At 32.4% G+C, this 26,877-nt stretch overlaps 11 protein-coding genes across 11 annotated transcripts; 8 read left to right on the plus strand and 3 right to left on the minus strand.

Moving 5' to 3' along the window:
• Positions 1 to 59: 59 nt before the first annotated feature.
• On the plus strand, positions 60 to 1,564 carry ASCRUDRAFT_10223 (uncharacterized protein; the record flags this gene model as incomplete). The annotated part of the gene is made up of 2 exons (XM_020188541.1): positions 60 to 765; positions 1,428 to 1,564. 2 exons carry the CDS (start codon positions 60 to 62, stop codon positions 1,562 to 1,564), a joined length of 843 nt encoding a protein of 280 aa, XP_020044702.1.
• A 723-nt stretch (positions 1,565 to 2,287) lies between these two features.
• YAF9 (YEATS domain-containing protein YAF9) lies at positions 2,288 to 3,487 on the plus strand. Its single transcript, XM_020194045.1, has one exon. It carries the CDS (start codon positions 2,336 to 2,338, stop codon positions 3,029 to 3,031), a length of 696 nt encoding a protein of 231 aa, XP_020044703.1. The 5' UTR covers positions 2,288 to 2,335; the 3' UTR covers positions 3,032 to 3,487.
• Positions 3,488 to 3,608: 121 nt separating this feature from the next.
• ASCRUDRAFT_62313 (ARM repeat-containing protein) lies at positions 3,609 to 7,111 on the plus strand (the record flags this gene model as incomplete). The annotated part of the gene is made up of 2 exons (XM_020191300.1): positions 3,609 to 6,106; positions 6,212 to 7,111. The coding sequence occupies exons 1-2, from the start codon at positions 3,683 to 3,685 to the stop codon at positions 7,109 to 7,111; spliced, it is 3,324 nt and encodes a 1,107-aa protein (XP_020044704.1). The 5' UTR covers positions 3,609 to 3,682.
• Positions 7,112 to 7,933: 822 nt separating this feature from the next.
• ASCRUDRAFT_72580 (uncharacterized protein) lies at positions 7,934 to 8,684 on the minus strand (the record flags this gene model as incomplete). The annotated part of the gene is made up of 2 exons (XM_020192094.1): positions 7,934 to 7,938; positions 7,982 to 8,684. The coding sequence occupies 2 exons, from the start codon at positions 8,682 to 8,684 to the stop codon at positions 7,934 to 7,936; spliced, it is 708 nt and encodes a 235-aa protein (XP_020044705.1).
• A 655-nt stretch (positions 8,685 to 9,339) lies between these two features.
• Positions 9,340 to 10,275, plus strand: ASCRUDRAFT_82781 (uncharacterized protein; the record flags this gene model as incomplete). The annotated part of the gene is made up of 1 exon (XM_020194779.1): positions 9,340 to 10,275. One exon carries the CDS (start codon positions 9,340 to 9,342, stop codon positions 10,273 to 10,275), a length of 936 nt encoding a protein of 311 aa, XP_020044706.1.
• Positions 10,276 to 10,502: 227 nt separating this feature from the next.
• SHB17 (sedoheptulose-bisphosphatase) lies at positions 10,503 to 11,225 on the minus strand (the record flags this gene model as incomplete). The annotated part of the gene is made up of 1 exon (XM_020190925.1): positions 10,503 to 11,225. One exon carries the CDS (start codon positions 11,223 to 11,225, stop codon positions 10,503 to 10,505), a length of 723 nt encoding a protein of 240 aa, XP_020044707.1.
• Positions 11,226 to 11,581: 356 nt separating this feature from the next.
• Positions 11,582 to 13,156, plus strand: ASCRUDRAFT_39264 (Clavaminate synthase-like protein; the record flags this gene model as incomplete). The annotated part of the gene is made up of 2 exons (XM_020190926.1): positions 11,582 to 12,191; positions 12,249 to 13,156. 2 exons carry the CDS (start codon positions 11,582 to 11,584, stop codon positions 13,154 to 13,156), a joined length of 1,518 nt encoding a protein of 505 aa, XP_020044708.1.
• A 309-nt stretch (positions 13,157 to 13,465) lies between these two features.
• RFC1 (replication factor C subunit 1) lies at positions 13,466 to 16,530 on the plus strand (the record flags this gene model as incomplete). Its single annotated transcript, XM_020194780.1, has 2 exons — positions 13,466 to 13,513; positions 13,633 to 16,530. 2 exons carry the CDS (start codon positions 13,466 to 13,468, stop codon positions 16,528 to 16,530), a joined length of 2,946 nt encoding a protein of 981 aa, XP_020044709.1.
• Positions 16,531 to 16,831: 301 nt separating this feature from the next.
• Positions 16,832 to 18,774, plus strand: ASCRUDRAFT_120585 (uncharacterized protein). Its single transcript, XM_020188883.1, has one exon. It carries the CDS (start codon positions 17,134 to 17,136, stop codon positions 18,661 to 18,663), a length of 1,530 nt encoding a protein of 509 aa, XP_020044710.1. The 5' UTR covers positions 16,832 to 17,133; the 3' UTR covers positions 18,664 to 18,774.
• ASCRUDRAFT_77885 (chitin synthase I) lies at positions 18,743 to 22,541 on the minus strand. Its single transcript, XM_020194046.1, has one exon. It carries the CDS (start codon positions 22,139 to 22,141, stop codon positions 18,887 to 18,889), a length of 3,255 nt encoding a protein of 1,084 aa, XP_020044711.1. The 5' UTR covers positions 22,142 to 22,541; the 3' UTR covers positions 18,743 to 18,886.
• A 2,860-nt stretch (positions 22,542 to 25,401) lies between these two features.
• On the plus strand, positions 25,402 to 26,778 carry ASCRUDRAFT_72587 (mitochondrial carrier; the record flags this gene model as incomplete). The annotated part of the gene is made up of 3 exons (XM_020192095.1): positions 25,402 to 25,485; positions 25,592 to 25,664; positions 25,751 to 26,778. The coding sequence occupies 3 exons, from the start codon at positions 25,402 to 25,404 to the stop codon at positions 26,776 to 26,778; spliced, it is 1,185 nt and encodes a 394-aa protein (XP_020044712.1).
• Positions 26,779 to 26,877: the final 99 nt, after the last annotated feature.

Genomic DNA, 26,877 nt, shown 5'->3' on the forward strand with positions numbered 1-26,877 from the left:
CTATACTATCCTATACTATCCTATCTTACGCTATACAACAGAAAATAAAACCAGAAAAGATGCAATCATCAGTCAATAGAAAAAGATCCTTCCAAACAATATCCACGTCCCAGAGTTCTTGCAATGACAGAGATGCCCAATATGTTAATATGGATTACAAAACCCTCATCAAGTCGTCTTCTGCTGCTGCAATGCTGTTGGAAAACTACGTTTTGATAGACAATGACCTTGAGACATCCAGTTATACGTTTGAAGATAGCAAAAGAAGCAAAAACAACCAATTTGTTCATAAGCCAAGTTTAATCCGCCAGGAAGAATTGAAAGAGGACAAGACGTATCTAATCTCGTTGTACAATCATCTCAAGCAAAGGCAGGACGGGTTTAAATTTAGTGTTTTGGCAGATAAGTCAATAGACAAGGTGGATTTGCGAAGTGAAATATTCAGTTATTCGGTGGTTAATAATCCATTACTAATAGTGTTCTTCGGTCCCTTCAACAACCAGCACTTGTTTGAAATCAACAGCAATTACGAGAGGTTTGGCGAAAGATATCCACACTTGCGAACCATAGGCGTAACATCTAACATTTCTCTCAGCGAGTACTCGTGCCTCAAGTTTCCAGTGCTCGACGACACAGCAAGCCAGTTCTCCAAGTTCTTCAACATTCTAGACCCTTTGGGTGGTGGCGTTTATCCCCAAAATAGAGTGTTTTTGTTTGGCAAAGATGGCTTAAGGCTAGCAGACATCGCAGTGGTGGATGCCTCTCGTGCGACCAGAGCTCGTACCAAGAGCCCCATGCCCAACCAGCTCTGCGCAGACCACCTTGTGGACGCTCTTCTCGACTGTCTAGCCTATCTTGCTGCTGCAACCCTCCAGCAGGTTATATCCTAGGCTCGTGTGCTCTTCCTCCACCCATATATATTCCCTTTTATTCTTCGCTCTCATACCGCCCATTCTTCTGTCATTCCTGCTCGCGCGATCTGCCTCCGTTGGGCAATGCCGGCAGCTCGCAGCGTCCCCCTGTCCCGCTCCCACAGGGCCTCTTGTCCCCTCTGCGCTCGCCCGCTTTTCTCGCCTACCGCGTCTCCCGCTTCGTGCGGGTGCACTGGGCTGCTATCTTTTGGGCTGTATCCAACTTTGTTTGGCCTCTCCCTCCATATATAAATCCTTCATATCTCCTTCCACAGCGCTCCAATTTTTTTCTCTTTCCTTTCTTCTTTTCCTTTTCTCTCTTCAACTCAGTTAGTTCAGTCCACTCGCTTGTTAATTTTTACTTACTCTACTCGTTTCCCCCCAATCTCTTGTTTATTTTAAACAACTATTTCTTCTCGCCTCTATATTAAATTATATCTATTATCTTTTCTAATCAAATTTTAAATATCTATCTGCCAAAAATGCAATTCAAACAAATCATCGTCGCTTCTTTAGCCGCCATTGCTTCTGTCAATGCTTTAAATACATCCAACATCACCAACGGTTCTTCTTCGCAAGACTCTGGTGCCTCTAACATCCACGTTGGTTTATTAGGTGCTGTCGCTGCTGCCGGTGTTGCTTTATTATTATAAGTTCCCTCAAATGCTTGATTTATAATATTTAATCCAATATTCCTCTTAATTTCAATCAATAAATCTTAAAAAACTTGCATTTTGATATTTTATTTATCATTTATTTTAATTTTTATATTTATAATTTTTTATATCAAAAAAAAACAAAAACTTCTAAAGAAAAGAAAAGAAAAAAAATCCTTCAAAATTACAATCAAAATGAAAATAAAAATAGAAATAAAAATGAAAGTAAAAATAAAAATGAATATCAAAATTAATCAAAATCAATCAAAATAAATCAATTAATCAAAATTAATCAAAATCAAAATCAAATCCACATTAAAATGATTACTAACATATCTTATTTTTAATATATGTTCAATGCTGAAAAGTGTCATTTTAAAACCTGACCATCTTTGCTCTCGCTCTTGTAGATCCAAACTGTATTCATCATCCTCATTTGAAATATTGCCCAAGATTCAATAGTGTAAAATCTAAATCTAAATAATTATCCCAGCTAATTATTTAAGTTTTTCAGATAATCAAAAGCTAGAGATGAAACGATCAAAAAAAAATAATTTAAAACAATTTAATTAAAATTCGGCATCTAGGCGCTGTAAAAGATAAGGTATTTTTCATCTTCATCACGTGCACATCTTCCTTTTTCAAACTCACTGCATTTCCTTTTGGGATTTTTAAACCTGTTTCTTATTTTCCATCTACTTATCTATTTTCCATTCTCCATTTTTCATTTCCATTTTACACTTGCTTATCAAATTTTATTCTCATATCATGCCTTCAGTGACTTCAAAAAGAATTAAAAATATCTCAATCTCTCGTCCTATATTATATGGCAACACAGCCATCCCCTTCACAAGCCTAGATACTAAAAAACCTCCAAACGTTCCCGAAAACCACACACATCAATGGACTGTCTTTGTATCTGATCCAACAAAAAATCTAAATCCTCTAAGCAATCTAATCAAAAAAGTCCAGTTCAAACTACACGAAACCATCCCAAACTCCCTAAGAACAATCGAATCTCCTCCCTTTCAAATAACTGAAACAGGCTGGGGTGAATTTGAAATTATCATCAAAATCTTCTTTATCCAAGACTCAAACGAAAAATACTTAACCCTATACCACCATCTAATCCTACACCCTTACGACAACTCAAATCTAAACTCTCTAATAAACAACAAATCATTCATAAACAAATCAAATCCAAGTGAAATCGTCTCCGTCAACTACGACGAAATCATCTTCAATGAACCAAATGAATCCTTTTTCAAAATCCTAGTCAACCAACCGGGCTCAATCCTACACAAAAACAAATCTGACTACAAATATCTCTACAGTGAAGAATTGGAAAACGAAGAAATCTTTAGACTACAAAACGCCACCAAAACAGTTCAAGACCAAATCCTTAAAATTAAAGAAAAAATTAAATCCCTAGAATCAGAAAAATCAAATCTACTCTCCAATTAATTTCCTCTGCACGTTACAAGCCCCGCTATTCCAAATATAATCCACTTATATATACTTGTACTTTTTTATGTTATAATACATAGGATCAAACCGCTACTAACTGCCACTTTCTTTTGAACCCTATACTTGATATATCCTACACCAAGTGAGGAACTATCTCACTTATATCCCCTTATTTCTCTGATGGCACTTGCAAGCGAATCCTTCACCTGGTTTTTGGTTAATTTATTTTTTTGACACCTACTTTAGTGCTGATATTAAATTACTGCCCTTCAACCACTTTATTTTGGTCAAAATACAATGAAATAATTTTACTGTAATAATATGCAGAAAGTTGTTATTTCTGTGCATATTCTGTCATATCCATCAATATGGGTATATATCAATACTAGTCCGTTTACATCCGCATAACCATTGTACATTCATATTATGTAATATCATGAGTATTATTGTTTCTATTAGCTAATATCATCTGGTTAGGGTAAGCTTTTTGTAAATTTTATTTGATGACTTTAATTAATATTTTATGATTTTATTTTTCTACTATTTTATTATTTTATTCATCTTTCAATGACAATCAATTTCCACTTGTTATCCATCTTATATTCTTTTAATAAAATTTCTTTGTCATAATTTATTCCATTACCAATAATGTCCAGTTACAGTACAAAAAACTTAATGCTTCTTGTCAATAACTACATGATATCCGATGATGTAGATACTGATCAAGTTGCAATTGACTCAATCTCAAATTTATCAAATCTTTTAGCAACAAAAAAACTATCATTATTATTCTTGGTCCAAAATCTAGGTGACTACTTAACTAACGAGCAGGATTTGATTGCATTGAAATCAATCAATTGCTTATCTTCTGTCTTACTCACTTTGTCTTCCTTAAATCCTTCAATTTTATCTCCTTCAGAAATCAACCATTTGTTAAAATTTTTCATATCAAAATTTGAAAAAATCAACTCATTCAAATTCATCTTAATCAGTCTAAACTCTCTCATCAAAATGGACAACTTTAATTTTTCAAACACAGAATTAATCTTGAATAATTTTAATGACAACTACAACTCTAAAAATTTTAATGCTTCAATTCGTTATCAAGCTTTTCAAATTTTAAAACTTATTCTCGATAAATATTTACAAAAAATTATCTCAATCTCTAGATTCAATGATTTATTTGTCAATTCCTTCATTAGTATGGTCTCGGGTGAAAAGGATCCAAGAAATCTTATTTTATCCTTTAACATCTCTCAATTAATTCTTCTTAATTTCAAAAATTTAAATGTCTTCAAGGAAAGTCTATTTGACGTAACTTTTTGTTATTTTCCAATATCCTTCAAAACCCCGAAGAATGATCCTTATAAAATCACTTCAGATCAACTAAAATTTCAATTATCGACTTCTTTAACCTCAAACCCAATCTTAATTGATGACTTGTATCCAAATCTATTTGATAAATTAACTACCACCTCTTCTGTTGTCAAATCAGATATTTTAAATGTCTTAGAACTATCAATCCAAAAATTCCCCATAGAAATTATTAATCAAAATTGGATTCAAATTTGGGATGCATTGAAATTCGAAATCCTATACAATGACTTGAATATCTTGGATAAATATACAAAAGAAGCTCAAGATGAAAAAAATGCTATATTAAATATTTTAAATCTTTTTAAATCAATTTTATCGAAATTTTCCAAAAATGATGAATTTAAATTAAATTTTTTAAATCACATTTTTAACGAATTATCTAAAAACATTACAACTCCTGATGAAAAATTATCTAAACAGTCTTTTTTAATTTTATCTGAACTAGCTCAAGTTGATCGATTTTCCTTTAATTTTATTATCAAAAATTCTTTACCACAATTATTTACTCAAGTTGATAAGAACTTAAGTGTTGTGAAACAAAAATTAATTATAAGTCATTTGTCTTATTTTTTAAATTCCTATAAAACTCTATTCAATGATTCCGATTTGTCCATTATAAATGATGGCTCAATTGAGTTATTTAAATTCAAAGATGATATAATCATATTATTATCACAAGCATTGATATCATCTTCCGATATTGAAATATCTTTAAAAGCTTTAGCTTTAGAAAAAATCTCTTTATTAATGTCTCTAAGTGACTTTTTAACTTTAGAGGAACACAAGAGTTTTGTTCAATATTTTATTGAACTTTTATTGACTTCTCAATACAAATCTGATTCACAGGTTTATAAAACTATTATCAATTCTTTGGTTTATATTTCTAATAATATCAGACTCTCCTCGTTAATTATTGAAACTGTTTTTCCACTTTTAATTTCTTTATTGCCTGATACTCCGGATCAAAGCATTAATATAAAGGGAAAAATTAATTTTAAAACCAAGGAAGATATTCTATTAATTCTAAGTCTTTTATCAAGCGAAAACAATGAATTACTACATCTATTATTTACAAGATTATTAAACAGAATTTCTATCTTGCTCAATGATGAAAATCTTAATTACAATAAAAAGAATTATAATTATGCTATTTTATTACTTAATGTCATTTATAATACTCTAACTAATTTTTTGGCAAATGAAAGAAAAACTGGAACTTTTATAAAGATGGATACCTATTTAAACTCTTTTTTACCCAAGCTTATTACTTTGACTTTGAAACCTTATAAAAATATTTCTAACAATCAATTTATTGAATTGAGCTCCAGAATAAGTTTTTTAATTATTTTGAATTGTAAAATCACTAATCATCAATCACTTTTAATTGATTTCTTTAATATTTTTATACACCAAAGGCCTTCAATTTTTTTTATGATGAATATTGATAACATTAAAGCAATTAATGTGATTGAGAAACCTTCAAAATCAATCAATATTTTTGCTAATTTGGTAGCTTCAATTGATTTTAAAACTACTAAAATACCAAATTTGGAAGATGAGAAAAATTATGATATTTCGTTAACAAAGATACTGAATCTTTTAATTTCCTGTTATTTAAAAGTTCCTGAGAAGTCAGTTTATAAACGACTTGGCTATCTTAAAACTATTTCACTTTTAGTTGATAAATGGTTCAAAGTAACATCTATGAATGAAATATCTAAAGATTATTTTAATTTAAAATATGATGAATTAACTGGAAAGATAAATACATTAATTGAGATTATTTCAACAAAACATCAGCTACAACCAAATGACTTGGATGTTTTAAAGTTATTAAAACTAATGGAATTATATTCATGGATAACAAAAGGTCTTTTAATCAAAAATGATACGTCGTCACTTAAGTATGTTGGGTATCTCATTGAATTGTTAAAGAAATCTAGCAAGTGTAAACTTATTAGCTTACCTTGTTGTAAATTGTTTGATATTTTGTTGAATGAAGATTTTATATTTAAAAACTATGAATTTATTTCAAATTCCAATAATGAAACTCCAAAGCTTTTTTTAACCAAAAGACTGAGCAAAATTTTTAATATTAATATTAAATCATTGTATAAACAAAAGTTGTTTGAATTTATTATTCCAAAGCTTGTTGAAAATTATGAAAGCATTCCAACCTCTGATTCAAATATAAATGGTGAGAGTTATTTTGAAAAAATAAATTATTTGGTTGCATTGTCATTTATATTGAAATATGTTGAGCCATCAATTTTTGGGATTCATTTAAATAAAATCTTTCCCTTATTATTGCAATCAATTAAATTGAATGACAAAAACGCAAAAGTAGCAGCATTGAAGACTATTGATTCAACAATTTCAGAATGCCCGGATTTAATTAAGAAACATTTGCCAGTGTTGGTTTCATTATTAATTGATTGTATCACCGATGATCCATTCAAAAAATCAGCTGGAAAAAACAAAGTGAACTATAATTCTGAAGAGGTGAGATATTTTGCTATCAAGTGTTTGAAGGGCTTTACCCAAAATATTGAAATTAGAGAGTTATATCCATATAGTGAGGGGATTATAAGGAATTTAGTTAGATCTTTGGATGATAAAAAGAGAAAAGTTAGAAAAATAGCTATTGATTGTCGTCAAGAATATTTTGAGATTTTTACTTTAAACAAGGATGAAGATTAATAATATTATTAGAAAAGCAACTACATATTTATATATTCTTAACAAAACAAATATAAAAAAAAAATACAAATAAAAGTGAAATTCTAATCCTGAAATGATGTTCAATATACTAGAAAAACATATTAAATAAAGGGAAATTAAATTAAATTAAATTAAAATAATTGAGATACTGAAAATAATAATAACTAAACTGAAAAATAAAAGATAAAAAAAGTGCCAGGAGAAAAAATTTATATATGAATACGCATAAACAAGAAAAGACTATTAATTATTATACAGTATTAATTTAGATTTCAATGAATATAAAAGTGGAAAAAAAAAAAAATCAAGTAAGTTGACGGTGAGAGACTTGCCTCTCATTAAAATACTCCAAAATTAATTCAGATTTTTCCTTTAGAGGAATGGAATCATTATTTAGGTAATACAAAAAACAATCATTATTTGAAATAATCGATTGTAATTCAAAAAATTGAGTGGCATTTATAAATTTTAAAAGTTTTAAGTCTCTCAAGGCATCATTTGCTTTTTCATACTGAAGTTTTTTAAACACAATGTCTGAATTATTAGAGAATAATTGAGATTCAAATTGAGATTGGTTTAAATGTTTTTTTCTTTTTAGTCTTTTGGAAAGTTGATCATCAGAAGAATTTCCATTTGAGTTAACATTGATACTATTAGTGATAAGTTCGGAGGTGTTAGGGCTGATAAGACTATTATTGTTTCTGTTATTATTGTTGTTGCTGTTATTGTTGTTACTATTATTATTGTTAATAGCATTAATGTTGTTATTGTTTCCAGCATTATTGTTGTTATTGTTATTATTCAGGCTATTTGGATTGTTAGAAAGGCCATTAGGGAGGTTTTTAAGACCGGTGCCAATATTGGAACCAAGAGTGCTAGTAGAATGAGAATTTTGATTATTCAATACATTATCAATATTTGCCAAATCATTTGAGCTAACACCATTTTGGTCATTATCATTAGGAGAGTTGAGATTATCGGTCAAAGATTGGTTTAATTCCTTTCTGTGGAATCTTTGATGGCGTAACATCTTCGTTGTTTCACAGCCAGATCTTTCAATTCTTGTTTTACAAATGTTACAAGTTACAGAATTATCGGAGTTTTCAGTAAAATCTTTCCATACTTGAGATACTCTTTTTCTTTTCTTTTTTGGAAGAGAGCTGTTGACCATGGAATTGTTAGCAATCATATTAGAGGTATTGACATTTTGAAGATGCTGCAGCAGTTGCAGCAGTTGCAGCTGTTTCACCTGTTGTTGTTGTTGTTGTTGATGTGACTGGTGATGCTGTTGCTGTTGAGCCTGGACCTGAGCTTGAGCTTGAGCTTGTGCCTGAGCCTGTGCTTGTGCCTGAGCTTGGGCTTGTGCATGGGCTACTACTGCCTGTTGAACCTGGTGAGCCTGGTTAGCTTGAGTAAAGTCAGGGAACCTGTCAGCATAGTTGACATTGTTGTTTGGATTGACCTGATTTCCATTTGGATCTTGAGATAAGATGCCCATATGGGTATCCATACTAAAATTGGGCAATTGGTCGACCTGGACCTCCTGGTTCATTGTGACAAAGACCTCGAGAAAATGGCTTGGTAGAAAGGCGGGAAAAGAAGCAGGAGAAGCAGGAGAAGCAAAGAAGGACGCCGAAGACGAAACCGAGAGAAAAGGGACTCAGAGATGTTGAGGCGCCTGAAGGATCTGCAGAGCGTGGAGTGTGAAGAACTTGGAGAACTTGGAGCAATGGCACAAACGAACAAAAGAAGCAAAAGCAAGCCCCTTAAACGAACACAGCTGCTACCCGGCGAGAGCATTTGCATTACATAATCGCGGATATTATGTCAGCTCAGTGCATGTTCATGCATATGTATACAGCGCAAGATATTCGCAACACCAGCGCAGATTGGGATTTAGCGTTTATGGTTGGGATTTGGTGTGCAGGTTCTTGTGCATTTTCTCCCACGTCAAAGCAATCATCCCTCTCTGCTCATATGTGTTAATCATCGGTAGCAATCTTCATTAGCAAGATTCCATTTGTTTCCACTCACCTCTCAACCCAACTATTTCAAAATGGCAAATATATAAACTCCCTAGTTTGTTTCGATTGTTGGTATCTGATTAATTTTTTCCACTCAGATTCAAGCTTTTTAGTTCATTTATTGGTTACTCGTCTTTAAAAAATTATCTACTTTTTTAATTCCTGTCCTTCTGTTCGTCAATTATGTCTACTCTTCCATTAACATATAAATACTTTCTCGGTGGTGCTGCTGCCGGTGGTTTCTTAGCGTACTCTTACCAAAAGACTGCTCAAAAGACCCTCGTTGCTCAATTGCGTGATGAATATGATGAAAAGTTTTCTGATGTTTCAAAGGCTGCTTTCAATAAGGCTAGACAAGCAACCGATTCGACAAAAAGCGCATTGATCCACACCAAGGATTACACTGCTGACTCGCTCAAATCTACCATCAACGATGCAAGAGACTCGTTCAAGTCAACTATCGATAATTCCAAGGAAGCTATTGATTCGAAGGTTAAAGATGCTAAGGATACTGTTGACTCCACTATTGAACAATCTAAGGATACGGTAGAATCAAAATACAACAATGCAAAGGATTCAGTCCAATCAACATATAATGATGCAAAGAATACTGCTGAGGCTTCTTACAAAGACTCTAAAAACGCCGTCGAGGATAAATCACAAGAAGTCAAGTCATCATGGTTAAGCTGGACAACTTCCAACAAAGATGACCCTGAATTAAGAAAGCAAGAGTTGGATAAAAGATTGAAACATTCATTATCTGGTTTTGGTGAAAACGCTCAATTTTTTGCTGAAGAGCAATTTTCAGACGCTTCCGACTTGCTTCAAAAAACCAAAAACAAATACTATGAAACAAAAGCAAACACTGAAGATTTAATAAATCAGCAAGTTGAAAAAGCCAAGGAAGATTTTGATTCTGCCAAAAAAGAATTGGATTCTTTCACTACCCATTGGTACCAATTTGGCAGAAAAGTCGATGAAAATGCTAAGCAAAAAGCACAAAAACAATATGAATATGCTGAAAATGTTTACAACAACGCAAAGTATGAGTTAGACCACTTCAAGAATGCTGTTTATAAATCTGCTGATACCTTTAAAAACGAATATAGCAAGCATTAAAGTTGAGAAAAAAAAAATATATTTTTTCTATTTATTCTTAATGATATTCACGATTTTATTTTATTAAGTTATTAATTAAATTACGAAATTTATCCATATTCTTTATATATTTATATACACTTTTTTTCTAATAAAACAAAATTTGATATTTATATTCACCATTATCTATATTTAAAAGTAAAACAAGTGCTTTTTTCGCTCTAGTTCTCCTAGTTCCTCCAGTTCCTCTAGTTTATTGTGTGTTGTGCCTCTTCTTCAACTGGGACGTAAAATGCTCCAGCCAATTCCAACGCTGGCTCGTTAATATCGTTGTGTTGGTAACTCAAAACCCCAATACCTCCACTATTCAAAATGTACTGAGGGTTTCTATTGATCGGTTTGCCCAACCAGACATTGGTGAATGACCTTAAAATATGACCATGAGCAACAACAATAATATCACAAGGTTTTTTCTCCTTGAATGCAATCGCATGAATTTCTCGAATTTCTTGAGCTAGATTTTTCAATCTAGTCTCAACTTCAATTGCTGACTCCCCATTTTCGCACCCATGTTCCCAAATATTCCAAATAGTTTTTCCACCATCGTCTAATCCTCTTGATTTTCTCAACTGGATGATTTCTTTTGTTAACAATCCTTCATAATCACCATACTCCCATTCCCTGATGTTTTCATTGACTTCAAACACAATATGCGATTTCTCAGATTCTGAGATATAGTCCATAATAATATCGATCGACTCTTTAGCCCTCTTTCTTGGAGAGCAAATTATCTTTGTAACATTTTCGGGGAGTATAATTGTATTAACAACTGCTTTTCCTGTTGCCTTCATCTGCTTGACCCCATAGTCAGTAAGAGATAGGTCAGTAAATGAAGTGTATTGACCAGACTTGGACCATGCTGTTTGGCCATGACGAATAAAAATCACTCTTGGAGTTGGTGTAGAAGGCATTTTTTCGGAAAGATCAACCAATTAATAACCAGAATAACCAGAATCCTCCCAGAAACAGATTGCAACTATCCAATTCTTTTTTTTACTACCACTTTCTCCCCATTTCTTGAGATGTTGCTCTGCTGCCTTTCATTGGCCAATGAAAAGACGTCCCGTCCTGTTGGCGCCAGTCTCCGATTCGATTCCCGGTTTTTTTTGATAGCGATAAACAACAAACACACATTTTCTTGTTATCTTGATTTAAGATATAGCCATTTCGAATTTGTTTTTATGGTATACAACAGTGCATAGAGTAGGAGCTAGACCTCTTAATTTCTCTTTCCAAAAAACAACAGACCAGTTTTACAGCTACAATAATGAAAGAAGACACAATCATCAATAGATACAAGGGTTTCAAGCCTTTGCAAAGAAAACAAAAATTAGACTCAATCAAATTAAGTTCCATTTCTTCATCAGAGTTTTACGAAAAATATGTTAGAACTAGGACTCCAGTTGTAATTGATGATATTTTGAATGAGTTCAAAGAAAATGGAAATTATTTATTTCAGCAATTTCAACCTGAAAACATTGTTGACTTTTTGAAAAAGGATGATAACAACTCCCCAGTTTTGCAAATTGAAAAAAAATTCCAAGGAGGTTTTGGTTCAGGAATTGCTAAAACAAAAATGGGTTTTCAAGATTTTATTGAAGCACTCTATGTTGGCAATGAAGACCTTTATTTGACAACCCAATATTATAATGAAGAGTCTCATGAAAATAACAACATTGAAGAAAGCTCCGATGAAAATGAAGATGAAAATCAAGGGATTTTAGATTTTAATGATTTTCAAAGTTATGAGCCAAATTCTTCTGGTAATAATGTTATTAATGATGATGATGATGATGATGATGATGATGATGATTCACTAGATGATTTTGATTTTGATATTGAAAATATGCATGATGACTTTGATGAAATGAACAACAGTGAAACGGAAAGTGTTGGTAATGAGAGCGAAAACTCTGAAAATAATAAATATAAAGATCTTTTAATCAGCAAGGAATTTGAAAAAGATCCTTTGTATTTACTGGAAGCTCGTACAAGATTGTTTCAACTATTTCAGACACCATTAACATACTCTTTACAACACGAAATCAGTCTTCCTATCAGACCATCATTTTTGAATCTAGTATCTCAACAAATAAACTTGTGGGTTGGATCTTCATCATCCGGTATAAAATCATTTAGTTTAGACAAACTAGATATAAAAAAAGATGACCTAGGCTTTGGCAAGCTTTTACCAACTGGTGGAACCTCATCAGGCCTACACCATGACCATGCAGATAATTTGTATATTCCAATAACTGGAACCAAAAGATTTACAATATTTGCACCAAGTGAGGCTGAAAATCTTTACACTGTTGGTGATGTTGATATAATATATGAATCGGGCGTAATTGATTATAAAACAAATAATAACGCACCTAGTTGGCAAAAAGTTAGAAGTGATGGAGCAATAATTGAAATCAACCTGAGCAATTGCAATGAAAATGCTTCAAAGAAATTGGATCCACCATCCTTTTCAAAGATCCCTCCCATACTATTACATTTAGAGAATATTTCTAATCACAAAAACTTGGTGAAAGCAGCTTCTACAAAATATCCCAGATTTTTCAAAGCAATTCCAGTAGAAGTTACTCTCAAACCAGGGCAGATGTTGTTTCTTCCCTGTGGTTGGTTTCATGAGGTATCTTCTTCTGGAGAAGAGAGAAAGGATGGGCTTTCTATTTACCATCCTTCAAATAACATTCATGTGGCCATCAATTACTGGTTTTTTCCTCCAGATAGCCATTCATTCAATCAGCCATACAATGATAAATTTTGGGAGAACGACTTCAAAAGAACACTGATGTCATATAACGAGCATTTGAAGAAGAGATTCAAAATATGACAGTTTCTGCTTTCCATCTCATGTATTTGAGATGTAATTTACCTGTAATTTGTATATTTACAATTAATCCATAATTGATTTAATTGATTTCCATTTTGTCTGTAATTTATCTTTATTTTGTACCAAAATGTAATTTTCGATCCCGTTCAGATTTTCAGAGCCTTTTTTTTGTCCATTTGATTCAAACAAATGGTTCAGCATCGCATTATCACTTAAGGAGATTCAATTATCTATATTCATTTCATACAAAAGCAATATCATTTCACTGTCAACGTGGATCTTTATTCTGAAAATTATTATTGATTCTATATGGTAGACATCACTTCTTTTTTCTCTCCCTCAGGAACGCGTTCCTCAGTATGTTAATTTCCTAAATTTTGCCCAACTCAATTTTTGAATTATCTGGTCTAAATCAAATAACTAACAGCAATTATTAATTTTCTATTTTCGATTTGATTTTTCCTGTTTGTAAATAGCGTTCCAATGCTTCCAAAGCTATCTCAGCAAAAAAACCATCAAGAAGAAGAGCTCGCGTAATTAACATTGATGAAGATGAAGATGAAGATGAAAAAAACGAAAATGAAGCTGCTGAAGTTGTACAACCCCCAAAAAAAAGAGTCAAGAGAAATGTCTCAGAAACAAAAGAAAAATTAACTCCAATTGAATCTTTGGATTATTTTAAAATAAATAGTACTAGATTGAGAACTAGAGCACAACCTAAACTCAAAAAGAAGGTCATTGATACAATTTCCGATGATGATTTTGATGATTTTGATGATTTTGATGATAATGAAGATGATTTTAACAACGATGATGAAGACTTTGTGCAAGTAACCAGCAGAACCAGAAAGCCTGCTCAAAGAAAAACTGAAAGCAAAAAAGAATCTCTCAAAGCTGAACTTGCAGAGTTGAATTATTTAAAGCCAATTTCAAAACCAATAGCAGAAACTAAACCAAGGAGCTCTTCAAAAAAAGCTTCTACAACTTCACAAGCAAAAAGTAAAAAAACTGTTAAAAAAGATGAACAATCGCTGACAAATAGTGTATTAAACTTACTCAAAAAAATCCCTGATGCCGAATTACCTGATGTATCTGATTATGATCCAAAGACTTTTAATTTTTTTGCTGCCAATGCTGGCAAACAAAATCAAGAATCAGATTTGAGTTTTGAACCACCAATTGGAAAACCTGATTGTCTTGCTGGTTTAACAATTGTTTTTACAGGTGTTTTCCCTCATTTGAATAGATCAGATGCAGAAAATTTAGCTAAAAGATACGGTGCTAAGGTCACTAAATCAATATCGAAAAAGACTTCTCTTGTTGTGCTTGGTTCTGATGCTGGACCATCCAAAGTTAAAAAAATTATGGATCTTAACATAAAAACTACCACGGAAGATGGGTTTTGTCAATTAGTTAATGGCCTGCCTGAAGCTGGTGGTAGTGATAACGAATTAGCCAAAAAGGCTATAGAAAAAAGAAAATTGGAGGAAGAAAAAATAATTGAGGCCGCCAAAAAAGAAGAAGAAGAAGCCATTCAAAGAGAAAAAGAATTGAAAAAAAAAAGAGCTAAAATAAATGCCGAAAATAACACTAATAATAATACTAATAATCAAATTAATGATAACTACGTCAAGCCCTCAATGAAACCCGATGATGAAAAACTATGGACAGATAAATACGCTCCAACCAATCTTCAACAGATATGTGGTAATAAAGGTGGAGTTAATAAGTTAAATCAGTGGTTGCAAAATTGGGATCAAAATAAACGTAAAGGATTTAAATTTTATGGTGATCTCTTTCCCGCTGTTCTTATATCGGGACCTCCAGGGATTGGAAAGACAACAGCTGCACATCTAGTAGCTAAAACATTAAATTATGATATTTTGGAAAGAAATGCATCTGATGTGAGATCTAAAAAACTTTTAAATGATGGGATTAAAAATATATTGAATAATAATTCCTTGATGGGTTATTTTGATTTGCGTGGAAATCGAGTAAGCGAGATGGAAAAAAAGAAGTTTTGTTTAATTATGGATGAAGTTGATGGTATGTCAAGTGGAGATAGAGGAGGTGTTGGTGCTTTGAGTAGTTTTTGTCGCAAGACATCTATTCCAATTATTTTAATATGTAATGATAAGTCATCTCCAAAGATGAGACCATTTGATAAAGTTTGTCTTGATATCCCATTCAGAAGACCATCAGCAATAGAAATGAAATCACGATTAATGACAATTGCTTACAGGGAAAAATTGAAATTGGATCCAAATTCTATTGAGCAATTAGTTGAATGTACAAGAAATGATATTAGACAGATAATCAATCTTTTGTCAACAATATCAAGAACTGAAAAGACGATTGACAATTCTAATAGAGCAAAGATATCAGATGCTTGGAAAAAAAATGTTGCATTAAAATCATTTGATATAGTTGGGAAATATCTAAGTGGGTCTATATGGTCACCTAATTCCGATGTTGATTTAAATAAAAAAATTGAATATTATTTTGATGATCATGATTTCACACCATTAATGGTTCAAGAAAACTATCTCAACACCAGGCCACAAAACACCCAATTGAGTCATTTGGAGTTGGTTTCAAAGGCAGCCGATTCTATGTCTGAGGCAGATATAATTGATTCTAAGATTCACAGCTCTGAACAGCTATGGAGTTTGATGCCATTGCATGGGATTATGTCATCAATCAGACCCAGTTCGATTATCAATGGACAGATAGCTGGGAGAATTAAATTTACTAGCTGGTTGGGTAATAATTCAAAGACTAATAAGTATTTACGGTTATTACAAGAAATCAACTATCATTGCAAATTACGAACACTAACCAAAAAGTTTGATTTACGATTGGATTATTTTCAATTGATGAGTGGAAAAATGTGCAAACCGCTACTTGAAGATGGATCTGGGGGCATAGAGGAGGTTATTGAATTGTTAGACAACTATTACCTATCAAAGGAAGACTGGGAGAACATCTTGGAGTTTTCTATGGGAAACAACCCATATAAAGCAGAGACAGTAGCAAAACAGTTACCAACACAAGTGAAATCAGGATTTACTAGGAAGTACAATCTGGCGAAACACCCAGTGGCAATCAACAGACCAGGCTTGACCACTGCTGGAAAAGGTGATATCTCTTCAGTACAACCAGACTTGGAAGATGTTGTTGAGGACGACACTGTTGAGGACAAAGCAGACGACGACGACGACAACAAGAAGGATGAGGACATTACAAAGGACAAGCTAATCAAAGCCAAAAAGCCCAAGGCAGTCAAGACAAAGGCATCAGCAGCCAAACCACGAGCCACCAAGACAACAAAAGGCAGTTCTACGACCAGAAGAGCTCCCAGAAAGAAGAAATGAGAAGAAATGAGAAAAAATGAGAAGAAATGAGAAGAAATGAGAAGAAACAAGAAATAAGCAAGAACCATAGACAGCTGCTGATACAAGTCAAAATATATCTCAATACAGCTCCTGCCTTAAAATCTAAATATACACTTTCTCTTCGCCGTTAAGGTTTGTTCTGTTCTAACCTAATGAACCAGATCAATACTTGAGCAAAACAAACTATTCACCTCGTCTAAACCTCGCCTGTAGGACTGTAGGACTGTAGGACTGTGTGAGTGCAGTTGTCACAGAAATGTCTAGCATCTGAACCACGAAGCCTTGTGTTGGTTTCTGTCCACTTTTTGAGTCAACTGGGAAGAAAGAGCAAAATTTCATGAGTCTTTTTAAGCAACCCCAAGGCCTTAATGGGATACTGGTAGAGGTAGCTGTTATTGGCTGGAGAAACTTTGTGAGGGAGACTGACTTTGAGCAATGCTTCCTCAGCACTTACTGTCACTGCTGCTTGTTTATCCACACTATTGAGCTCCAACACGTCCACATAATCGCATTGTTCTGCTATTGCTATTGCTACTCTATCTGCAGATTGTCAAACTTTCCTAACTGCTATTGCATCCAAAGATGATAGAAACCTTTTTGTTTATAATTTTGATGTTGTTCTTGTTTTTCATATCCCAGGAATCTCTGCTCAACAGAAAGTTTCAGGAGAGGTCTTCAAGTATAGCCAGGGGCATAAGCGATGAATACTCCATCAAGATTAGCCAGTTTGAGCAAAAATGCAAGATCATTGAAAACCAGATTAATAACAAAAAAAGAAATTTGAACGAGAAGAACCAGCTAATAATAAAGCTAATGACTGAAATAAACACAAAATCTATAGATTCTAAGAACCTCAAACAAAACCTCAACCAGAAGATTGCTCAATTGAGTGAGATAAAAACCTCAATCGCATTGGAAAACGACAAGGCAGTTAAAAATGATCAGATTATCAATGACTTGAAATCCAAAATCGACGAGTTAAAAGTCGAAAAGTATTGCTTGAATGAAAAATTCGGAAAGCTATATGACAAGTACCATAAATACCAAGTTGAGAATCAATTCCTAATAGAACAAAATAATTTGCTCGATAACGAAATCTTTATCAAAAATCTAAATCTAAACAATATTGGTCAAAATTTGAAATTTTTTCAAGACAAGAATAACAGTTTAAATTCCAAATTAAGTGAGATTTTGACTATAATCAATGAAATCAAACAAAAGACTTCTATACTAGATTCAATTTTTCAAAACTTCCAAAATCATTGGAATATTGAATTAAACAACTTATCTGATGATATTAACAAAAATCTCCCCAAAATTCTATCTAAAGAACAAAACACCTTAAACAGTCAATTAGATTCTTTAGATATAAACAGAAATAATCCATTGACAATTGATGAAAGATTTAAACAAATAATTGCCATCAGATCAAAATACACCGAAATTCACAGCAAACTAAAATACGAAATACATTTGAGAGAATTAAAACATTACAAGATTAAAGAATCATTTGAAAAGGATTTCAAAATTAAATCCTCCCAGATAAACGATCTATTAGATGAAATTGAATTCAATGATAACCAAATAAACCAACATATAAGAGAGCTAAACATTGAAAACATAAGATTCTCAACTGAATTTTTGAAAAACAATCAATTGGATTTTGATGCTAATATCAATAATAAACTTAACAGTATGATCAACACTTTACTGAGTCTGAGAGATCGATTCTCCAGCACAAACCCAAGCATTTCTAATACCAACACTGAGAGCTTGAGTTTCTCTAAAGATCATAGACCACCAATGACCCTAATACCGATAAATGGTAACACTGATTCGACTTTACCAACTCCCATAAACCATAATATACATAGCACAAGCTCCATCAATAATAGCAATATCAATAAGAACAGTCTTTCACCCATTGATAGAAATCGACTGGGAATTTTGAAAGTAAAACCTCTACAAGGAATCCTAAAAACTCCAACATTAAATGATATAAACTCTAAAAAGAACAAATCAAAGTTTTCAAGTCGAAGGTTTTCTGGTGGGAGCTTATTCCATCGAATAAACTCAACCTCTAAAGATGTTAGAAGATCATCTTATAATTAAACTTCGTTTTATATCTTTACGCATTTTACTATTGAATAACAAGAAAAAAAATAGAAATCCATAGATATAAAATAAATGTTACAAATCAATTCCTAAAATAAATATTAAAACACATTCAATAAAACAAGCAGTAATGCAAAAAAAAAACAATGACAAAAAGGTAACAAAAAGATAACAAAAAATCAGTCTGATAAAAAAAGTCTATAAAAAGAATTTAAACAATTTATCTTCCACTGTAATGTAATATCAAATAAATAAAACAACCAACAAACCTGAACGCAGCCATAAATGCAACAAGCCATAAAATAATACCTAAAAATATTTGAGAATTTTTGTCTGTAATACTTAATGTTGCCTCAGTTGTAGTAGTTGTTTCGGTAGCAGTAGTGTCAGCGGTGTCAGTAGTATCAGCAGTAGCAGTGTCAGTAGCAGTATCTGCTGCCATTCTCCTAAACAAGTTAAAGCCACGTTTAATCAATTTTCTACTAGAGGTGTCAATTTCATTTAATTCTGAGATACCACCCGTATTCAAGACAACTGCAATAATAATAAAGTTTGTAGCCATCCATAACAAGACAACAGCAGTTCTATAAAATGCATAGTCATCTTTTGATTTTTCTTCATCTGTTTTAACTCTTTCAACTATTATTTCTTTTTCTGCTATGATTCTTGCTTGTTCAGAATACGAAGCGTTTATTTGTTCATCAGTTGTAGGAAGCACCAATTCAAAAACACCATTTTCATTGACTTTAACAGCTCCCAAATCTTCTTTATGTCCATCATCACCTTTTGTACCCCAAGAAATATCATGAATATTACAGAATGCATAAATATTCAAAACATTAATATAAGATGGGGATAATAGAATATATTGTAAAAATGAGGTAAACATGTGCCATGGTTCGGCATACAAAAACGAAGCAAGGAAATAAAGCACATATGTGGATAATAACGAAATGACCAAATTTCTAACAGTTGAATTATTTACAATATCTGTAAATGAGACGTGACCATCCTCCTGTTCATTAATAAGCAGCTGAACAGATTTAACACTCAAAAATATGGCAGCAAAAAACATGTAAATCATTAAAATGGCATAAAAGACAACAATTGTAATATACATTTTTTTGGTACCCTTTGGAGTATTACCAAAAGCACAGACAAAAACAGAAACAGTAGAAGCAACATATAACCATAAAAATATTAAAGCAAGAACATTACCAGGAGCAAAGTTGATATCAGGATCAGCTAATGCTAATGTTAAAATTCTGAAAACAAGAAAATAACAACCTAAAGAAAACCAAGAAAGAATCAAGTTAACCAAGTTATACAATCCTTCAATTGTTAGTAAGAATTTTCTGGGAATTGAATGACCAGAAGTGTAAATTCTATGGAAGTGAAAGACAGAGTAAACCGCAGCAAAAAATGAACCATTTAACCAACGTCTTCTTTGTAGGATAAATTCATCAAGTTGATCAGGAACATCAGTTTTAGCAGAAGCGGATTTAACATATCTTAAAACCCAGTTACTTCTTTTTTTGCTAACAATTTCAAAACATAAAATACGATCTTCAGCTAAATACATGTTTTTAGTAAAGATACCAGCGGTTGGTTCGTTATGTAAAGTTTCACCTTTAAAATATTCTTTTAATGGCCCTTCACCAAGTTCATTATTTCTAACGGCGTTAAGTCTATAGGCACTAAAAGCACCAGGTAAAACAGAGATAAAACCAAAGACAGATTCAGTTGGTTTATCTAAGATATTTGACATTTTATATTCGAAATTCTGACCAGCAACTAAAGGATTTAGTAGGTATTTACCCTTTGGACCTAAAAGAGCTTTAATTTCACCACAAGCACCACCGACTTGAGGGTTATATTTAAAGCATTTCCAAAGGTGGTAAATTGACTTATCAGAAGGTTCAGTTCCAGCATCCAATAGGACCACGACTTCAGGATCAAGAATTGGACAAAAGGCTTCAAAACACCATCTATGAGAGTTAATCTTTTTTTGGTTATTTTCTTTTAAACAAAATAGAAATTGAACAGGAATGGCATTTTGGTTATCAAACTGGACCACGCCATCTTTGACAGTTTTAATACCAACTAAAGAAGTATATTCATAAAGATGAGCAGTGACGTCCTTTTCATTAACTCTACTTCTAGCAAAACCTTCTTGGTAACAGCCTAGAGTTGATAATAAAGCTTTAGATCTTTTATTGATTTTAGTTCTACCATCACTGACGACACAAACTACAATTTTTTTCCAACCATCGGGGCCCCAAGTATCTTTTTCACCTTTGTTGCAAATGTATTTAATGTTGTTCATGACACCTCTTAAAGTTCTGCCTAAAAGGTGATCTTCTTCGTTATACATTGTGACTACAATTAATAATTCTGTTGGTCTTCTTGGTTGAAAAAAGGTTTGTCTTAAACTAAATTTATTTCTAGTGAAATTATGAGGGTCGCAAGTTGCAGCAGAATATCTCATGTAACAAAATTCTCTTTCTGAGTGCTCATGTTTATAATTTTTCAATAAATTGGATGGAACTGGACAATCTAAAACGAAATTACCTAAAAATGTTCTAACAAAAGTATTTTTCTTTTCTTGATCGTTTTCGTCGTCGTCATCGTTATCATCATTATCATCATCGTTATTATCATCATCATCATCACTATTGCCTTCACCATTGGCATTATTATTTGGTGGGATATAACCGGTTTGATCAGGTAATAAGTTTTGATTTTGAGATACAGTGATTGGCTTATACAATTCGTAGGAATCACCTTGGACGGGGAATTGGACTTGAAAATCAGGATCATTGTTAACGTCGTCTAAGAAGGATGAGTTATTATTATTTGAGTAGAATAAATTTTGTAGGAAGCCATCAGTTTGTTGAGAAGGTAAAGAGGAAGGAGGAGGAGGAGGAGGAGGATATGAGTCAATTGATTGGTTAAAAGGAGATTGTTGATTGGGGTTGTTGTTATTAATGGTATTGTTAGTATCGAAGGGAGAGATGTAAGCAGTATTTTGATTTTGATCAAGAAAAGAGTTATTGAAGGAATTGTTATTGGTATAAGCAAAAGAGTTGTTTGAGTCAAAGGGATTTACTAAAGTATTTGATTGGGAAGTTGGTTGAAAAACGTTTTGATTTTGGTTAGTTGGGTTTAAAGTATTTTGGTTTGAAAGAGGTATATTTTCAGAAAGACTATGAACAGCAGGTTTATCATTAAGGTCTCTTAATGGAATAACCTGTTCATTGTAGGAATTTTGAGGAGGATCATAAAAAGAGTTATAGTTATCGTTTGAGTAGTTGGTGTTAGGATCGTTATAGGAAGTGGACTGTTGCTGGTAGGTGTTTGAAGGAGGTTGAATTGGGTTGTTGATTAAATTTTGTTGTTGTTGATTTGGGTTTATATAGTTGTTGAATATATCATCATCGTCATCATCATGGAGTTTTTGGTGTTTAGAATCCATTTTCAATCAAAAGCAGTAGAAAAAAAAGAAAGAGCAATTTTTCAAGTAATATTTTTTATTTTTTTATTGATTTTATTTGATTTTGGGTGAATTTTCAAATCGGGGAGAAATAAACACAACTTGTAAAATTATAAACTGTGGTTTATGGTTTGTGGTTTATATCGACTAGTGACTTGTGTTAACTTTTACCCAGTTAGATAAAGGACAGTATAGAGAGGAGTGACAGGTGGTAAGAAAAGTCCAATCAAAAAGTGAAAGAAAACCAAGCTATTATATATGAAAATAAGCAATTGGTGGATGAAATAAGTTGAAAAAATGGAAAAAGAGAAAATTGAAGACAATCAGGAAAAAAAACAGTTTTTTATATTAGCTCCCAGATTTCTCACATTTCTCAACTTTCTGATCTCTGATAATAGGAAAAAAATAAAATTGAGTGTTCCTACAATCTGGGTGTGAACCTTCCGGATCGACATAGACCTGTGAGACACTCTCGGACACACTGCTCGAAGGCAGTTTCTCTTCGGACACACTGGATAACCTGCTGAAACAGCCCGTCCGCCGGTGCCGAGTACACTGCGAGCACACACTAAACGGCAAGCCGAAACAACCGGCCGCAGCGCACCGAAAAGCACGGGCACAAGTCAATCAACAGCCTCCTCCACAGAAAAGTCCAGCGACAGCCTCCAGGCTTCTATATTTGACCTCTGTTGCTCACGCTTCTCCCCCGTTTTTGTCGCGCCTCCTTCACCGTCCCCCCTGGTACTTGTTTCCCTGCAACTCACACGCTTGGCTCAGAGCCACCTGTCTGGTTCGCATATTACATCACGTGGGACAATCGGTGTGCGTTCCACAGAGATGGTTCTGTCTGTGGTTACCCTGTGCCGCACGGAGTCACTTGCCACCAATATAAATACTCTTTCATCCCCTACTTTCCTATCTTTCCTTCTTATCTTTTCTTCTCGTCCATCTCAGCGCTAATTCATCCACCATGAAATAGCAAAGTAGCCTCTGAGTCCACCTTCAACACATACATGTATGAAAGATTGTTCAGCATAGTCCACCAAACCATTCTTGTCATATTCTCGGTTTAGTCCTATCCAAATCGCGTTCTTTTCCCTTCAGTCTTGTCCAGCTTTTTCCTTTTTCCTTTTTCCTTCCACAAATCTAGTCCAATTGTCTATGAGAAATAACTTGGAGCTATTTTATTTACTCCACACACGTATGTCTGTTTTTTTGTAAAAAGCTTACTAAAAATGTTTTGATCCGTCATATTGAATCATTCAATAAAAATATAAGAAAAAGCTTAAGAAAATGTGCAATTAAAGTAAGAAAACAATTAGTCGAATTCCAGAATATATTACTGTTTTAGTACTGCAATATCAATATGAGTTAGAAGTCAAATAGATCAGCATATAGAAGGATCAAAAAAGACATGGTAGCGCTTAACCCTTTTGAATCCGCAGTTTAAGTCTTTCTGCTCAAGCTCAATAGTATCTTGTTATGTCAATGACATTCTCTTCCGTTTGTATTAAAGTTTAATTTTTTGTCTTGTCAAGTTTTGATTTTAGCACTAATTTCAGGTTGCCTTAATTTAATTTGAAGTCCAAGTATTTGTTAAATGTCATTTTTTTCCCTTTGTTTTGTTTTATCAGAGCTATTGTGCTCACAATGCACTGTTTGATTTCCTTCTCAATTCCTTGTTGCTTTCAATTTTTGTTTAGTTAAATTACTATATCATTTATTTGTTTTCATTTCTATCCATTTATTCATCCATTTATCTGTTTATTTTAAATATCAAATTCAATTATAAAGGATTTTTAAAAAAAAAACTATTAAAGATAGTTAAAATTTGTCAGCTCTATTCAATCTTTCAAAATATTTGTATTTATATCAAAAATTTATCCAATTATAAAATTATAAAAATCTTCAATATCAACAATTTTTTATTCAAATCAATGAGTCTCAAATAAATAATTCCTCTTCATATTCATACTCATATTTATACTCATACTCATAGTCATAGTCATAAGATATATTAAATATTTTAAATAGTCAACTATAATAAGGGTGTTAGGAATTCAATATCGAAGTTAAGTTTATTATATATGATGCTAAGATAAAAAAAAAGTATTAAAGCTCAATGGTAAACATTAATGATCTCAACTAATGGTTAAAGAATATATCAATAGTATTATATAGTTATTAAAATGCCTTTAATATTAAAGCTAATGATGATAATTAACTTGGTGATAACAATATTAATAATGGTAATTAGAACAATGAAACGGCAATAATGGAGATAATTTTATCATTAACGCAATAGTTCTTAATTTAAAGTGACAGCAATTTTAATGGGATTTTTAATTTAAAAGAGTCAACAGAAACAGAAGTAATAGAAGATATAATGAAATTTGTTATAATGGTCGGATAATACAATAAGCTTTAGATTAAATTTATCTAAAAAAAATTAAAACAATCGGTTAAAACCATACTGCAGCTCAAATGAATCATTTCAACTGTTTGTCTCAAGTTTACTTTTATATAATGAGGTTTATTCCAAGAACTGGTGATATAATTTACTTTGGTGGTTTTATGCTCAGAAAAAACTAGGTTGAAATGTTTTTTTTTGGAGTTAGGGATATTTTTTGTATCCTAGTTGGTTTTGATTGGCTGATTTACTTTTTTTTAGTCTTATTTTTGGTTTAAAGTTTATAATTATCCCACTATTACAGAGATAATAAAAGCAAAGACTGGTGCCATCTGGATTTTTATTTTCATTTTTTTTGAGTTTCGTTTTGTCTGATGGTTTTAGTGTCTTCTGAGGGGTTTGAGTTGTCTTTCGAGGGATATTGGGTTCTGGGGGGATATAAAGCATACAATGCTTTTTATATTCTTAGTTTTCAGCTAATGAATATTCATCAAGTATCTTGATTAATTAGAGCAAAACATTTGGAAAATTCATAGAATATAGTCAAGTTTACTGATTCTTTTAATTCTAATATCGGCTCTAGGTATTAGTGTTTAATCATAAAGAATCTACATAGTTATTTCAATAAATAACTTGATCACTTTTCAATATTGCAATATTGTAGTTTTTTGTTGTAGCGCAATGTAAAGAAAAATAATACAAAGCAAAACGAACGTTGCTCCGCTTTGGGCTTTTCTCTTTTGTTGCCGCACTTTTTAGCTCAATCAAATTACATTGGAGATCTTTCGAATCTCTCATCAACTAAAAGTAAAAGCATATCTCCATAATCAAAATGTCAGACGAATCTTCTTCTCACAGCTACCCTCATAGAAAGCATTCAAAGGGTTTGGGACATGGTCCCCCAAGTCGAGATTTGGTATGAGTTATAGGATTAAATTAATAATGTTAATGTTAGTGTTAATGTTATTGGCTAATGAAAAGAAAAGCTATATACTAACTATACTAAACCGCTTCTTTTCCAGCAAATTGAATCAAATCTAATCACTGCTATAATTGCTGGAGTTGGTGCTTCTATTGGTCAAACAACACTTACCTGTAAGTTCACAATTTATGTTTCAATAGAAATGAAAATTCTTCTATCTTAAATTTGACCTCTGGACTAACATTAAATTAAAAAATAGATCCATTTGAGTCACTTAAAACAATACAACAACTTCATAAATCAACTCCAACCTCTTTAGCATGCGAATACCCTTCCAAGATCCAGTATTATTTTGCTGGTTTAGGTGCATTAAATCTTGGAAATGCTTTAAAGGCAAGTTCTCGTTTTATTGTTTTCAACTCAGCTAGTAAATTTATGGCTAACGATAATGGGAAAACGACTGCACCCAGAGTAGTCGTTGCTGGGATGATGACTGGATTTATTGAAAGTTTATGGATAATTCCTTTTGAAAATATTAAGACATTGATGGTTGAAAATGCAGTGGTTTTAAATCAAAGGGAACAAGATCAATTAGCGAATAAAGCTAATAAAACCAATAAATCTATCAAATTTAATAAAATTGAAGCTGAAGTTAAGAATTTAAAAATAAAACAAGCATCAAAAAATTCAAATCCAGCTTCTAAAAGTAATCAAATTATTTTTAATTCCAAAAAATCTGAAATAAATATAAATGACATACTTAAACTGAATAATTCATACAACACGGCGATTAAAAAATGGAATAAAAATCCATCTAGATTGTTTTACACAGCTGTTCAAGAGTTATATCAAGTTAAAGGTCTTAGGGGTTTCACCAGAGCTTCAGGAATAACATTATTGAGACAATGTGCTAATTCAGCAGTTCGTTTTGGAACATATCATATGTTACAACAGTTAATTTTACCCAATCCAAATGAAAGCCTATCTAGCCATGCAGCATTTGCAATTGGAGTTATATCATCAGGTGCAGTTGTTGGAATCACTCAACCCCTTGATGTGATTAAAACTAGGTTACAAAGTAAAAATGGAGCTGGAATATTATACCGAAACTCATTAGATTGCTGTTATAAAATATTTACAGAAGAAGGGGCTAAAAAGTTTTGGAGTGGATGGTTTCCAAGATTTCTTAAGGTGAGTACGAGTGGAGGTATTACTTTTATTGTTTATAATTCTATTGAAAACGATTTAAAACTATTAATGAGAGAAAAACCATTCCAAGCTGAATGAAATCATGGGATTGAGCATTCTTCAATGAACACACACATGTATGTATATATTCTAATCTTATATTTATATATTTTAATTTTTTATTTATATCTTCTATTA

The sequence above is a fragment of the Ascoidea rubescens genome (assembly GCF_001661345.1).
Source record: "Ascoidea rubescens DSM 1968 unplaced genomic scaffold ASCRUscaffold_18, whole genome shotgun sequence".
NCBI classification, from domain to species: domain Eukaryota; kingdom Fungi; phylum Ascomycota; class Saccharomycetes; order Ascoideales; family Ascoideaceae; genus Ascoidea; species Ascoidea rubescens.

What these genes read in the sequence shown, in the direction of transcription:
- ASCRUDRAFT_120585 (XM_020188883.1), top strand. Translation starts at nt 17,134, where the DNA reads ATGATAGAAACCTTTTTGTTTATAATTTTGATGTTGTTCTTGTTTTTC.
- YAF9 (XM_020194045.1), top strand. Translation starts at nt 2,336, where the DNA reads ATGCCTTCAGTGACTTCAAAAAGAATTAAAAATATCTCAATCTCTCGT.
- ASCRUDRAFT_77885 (XM_020194046.1), bottom strand. Translation starts at nt 22,141, where the DNA reads ATGGATTCTAAACACCAAAAACTCCATGATGATGACGATGATGATATA.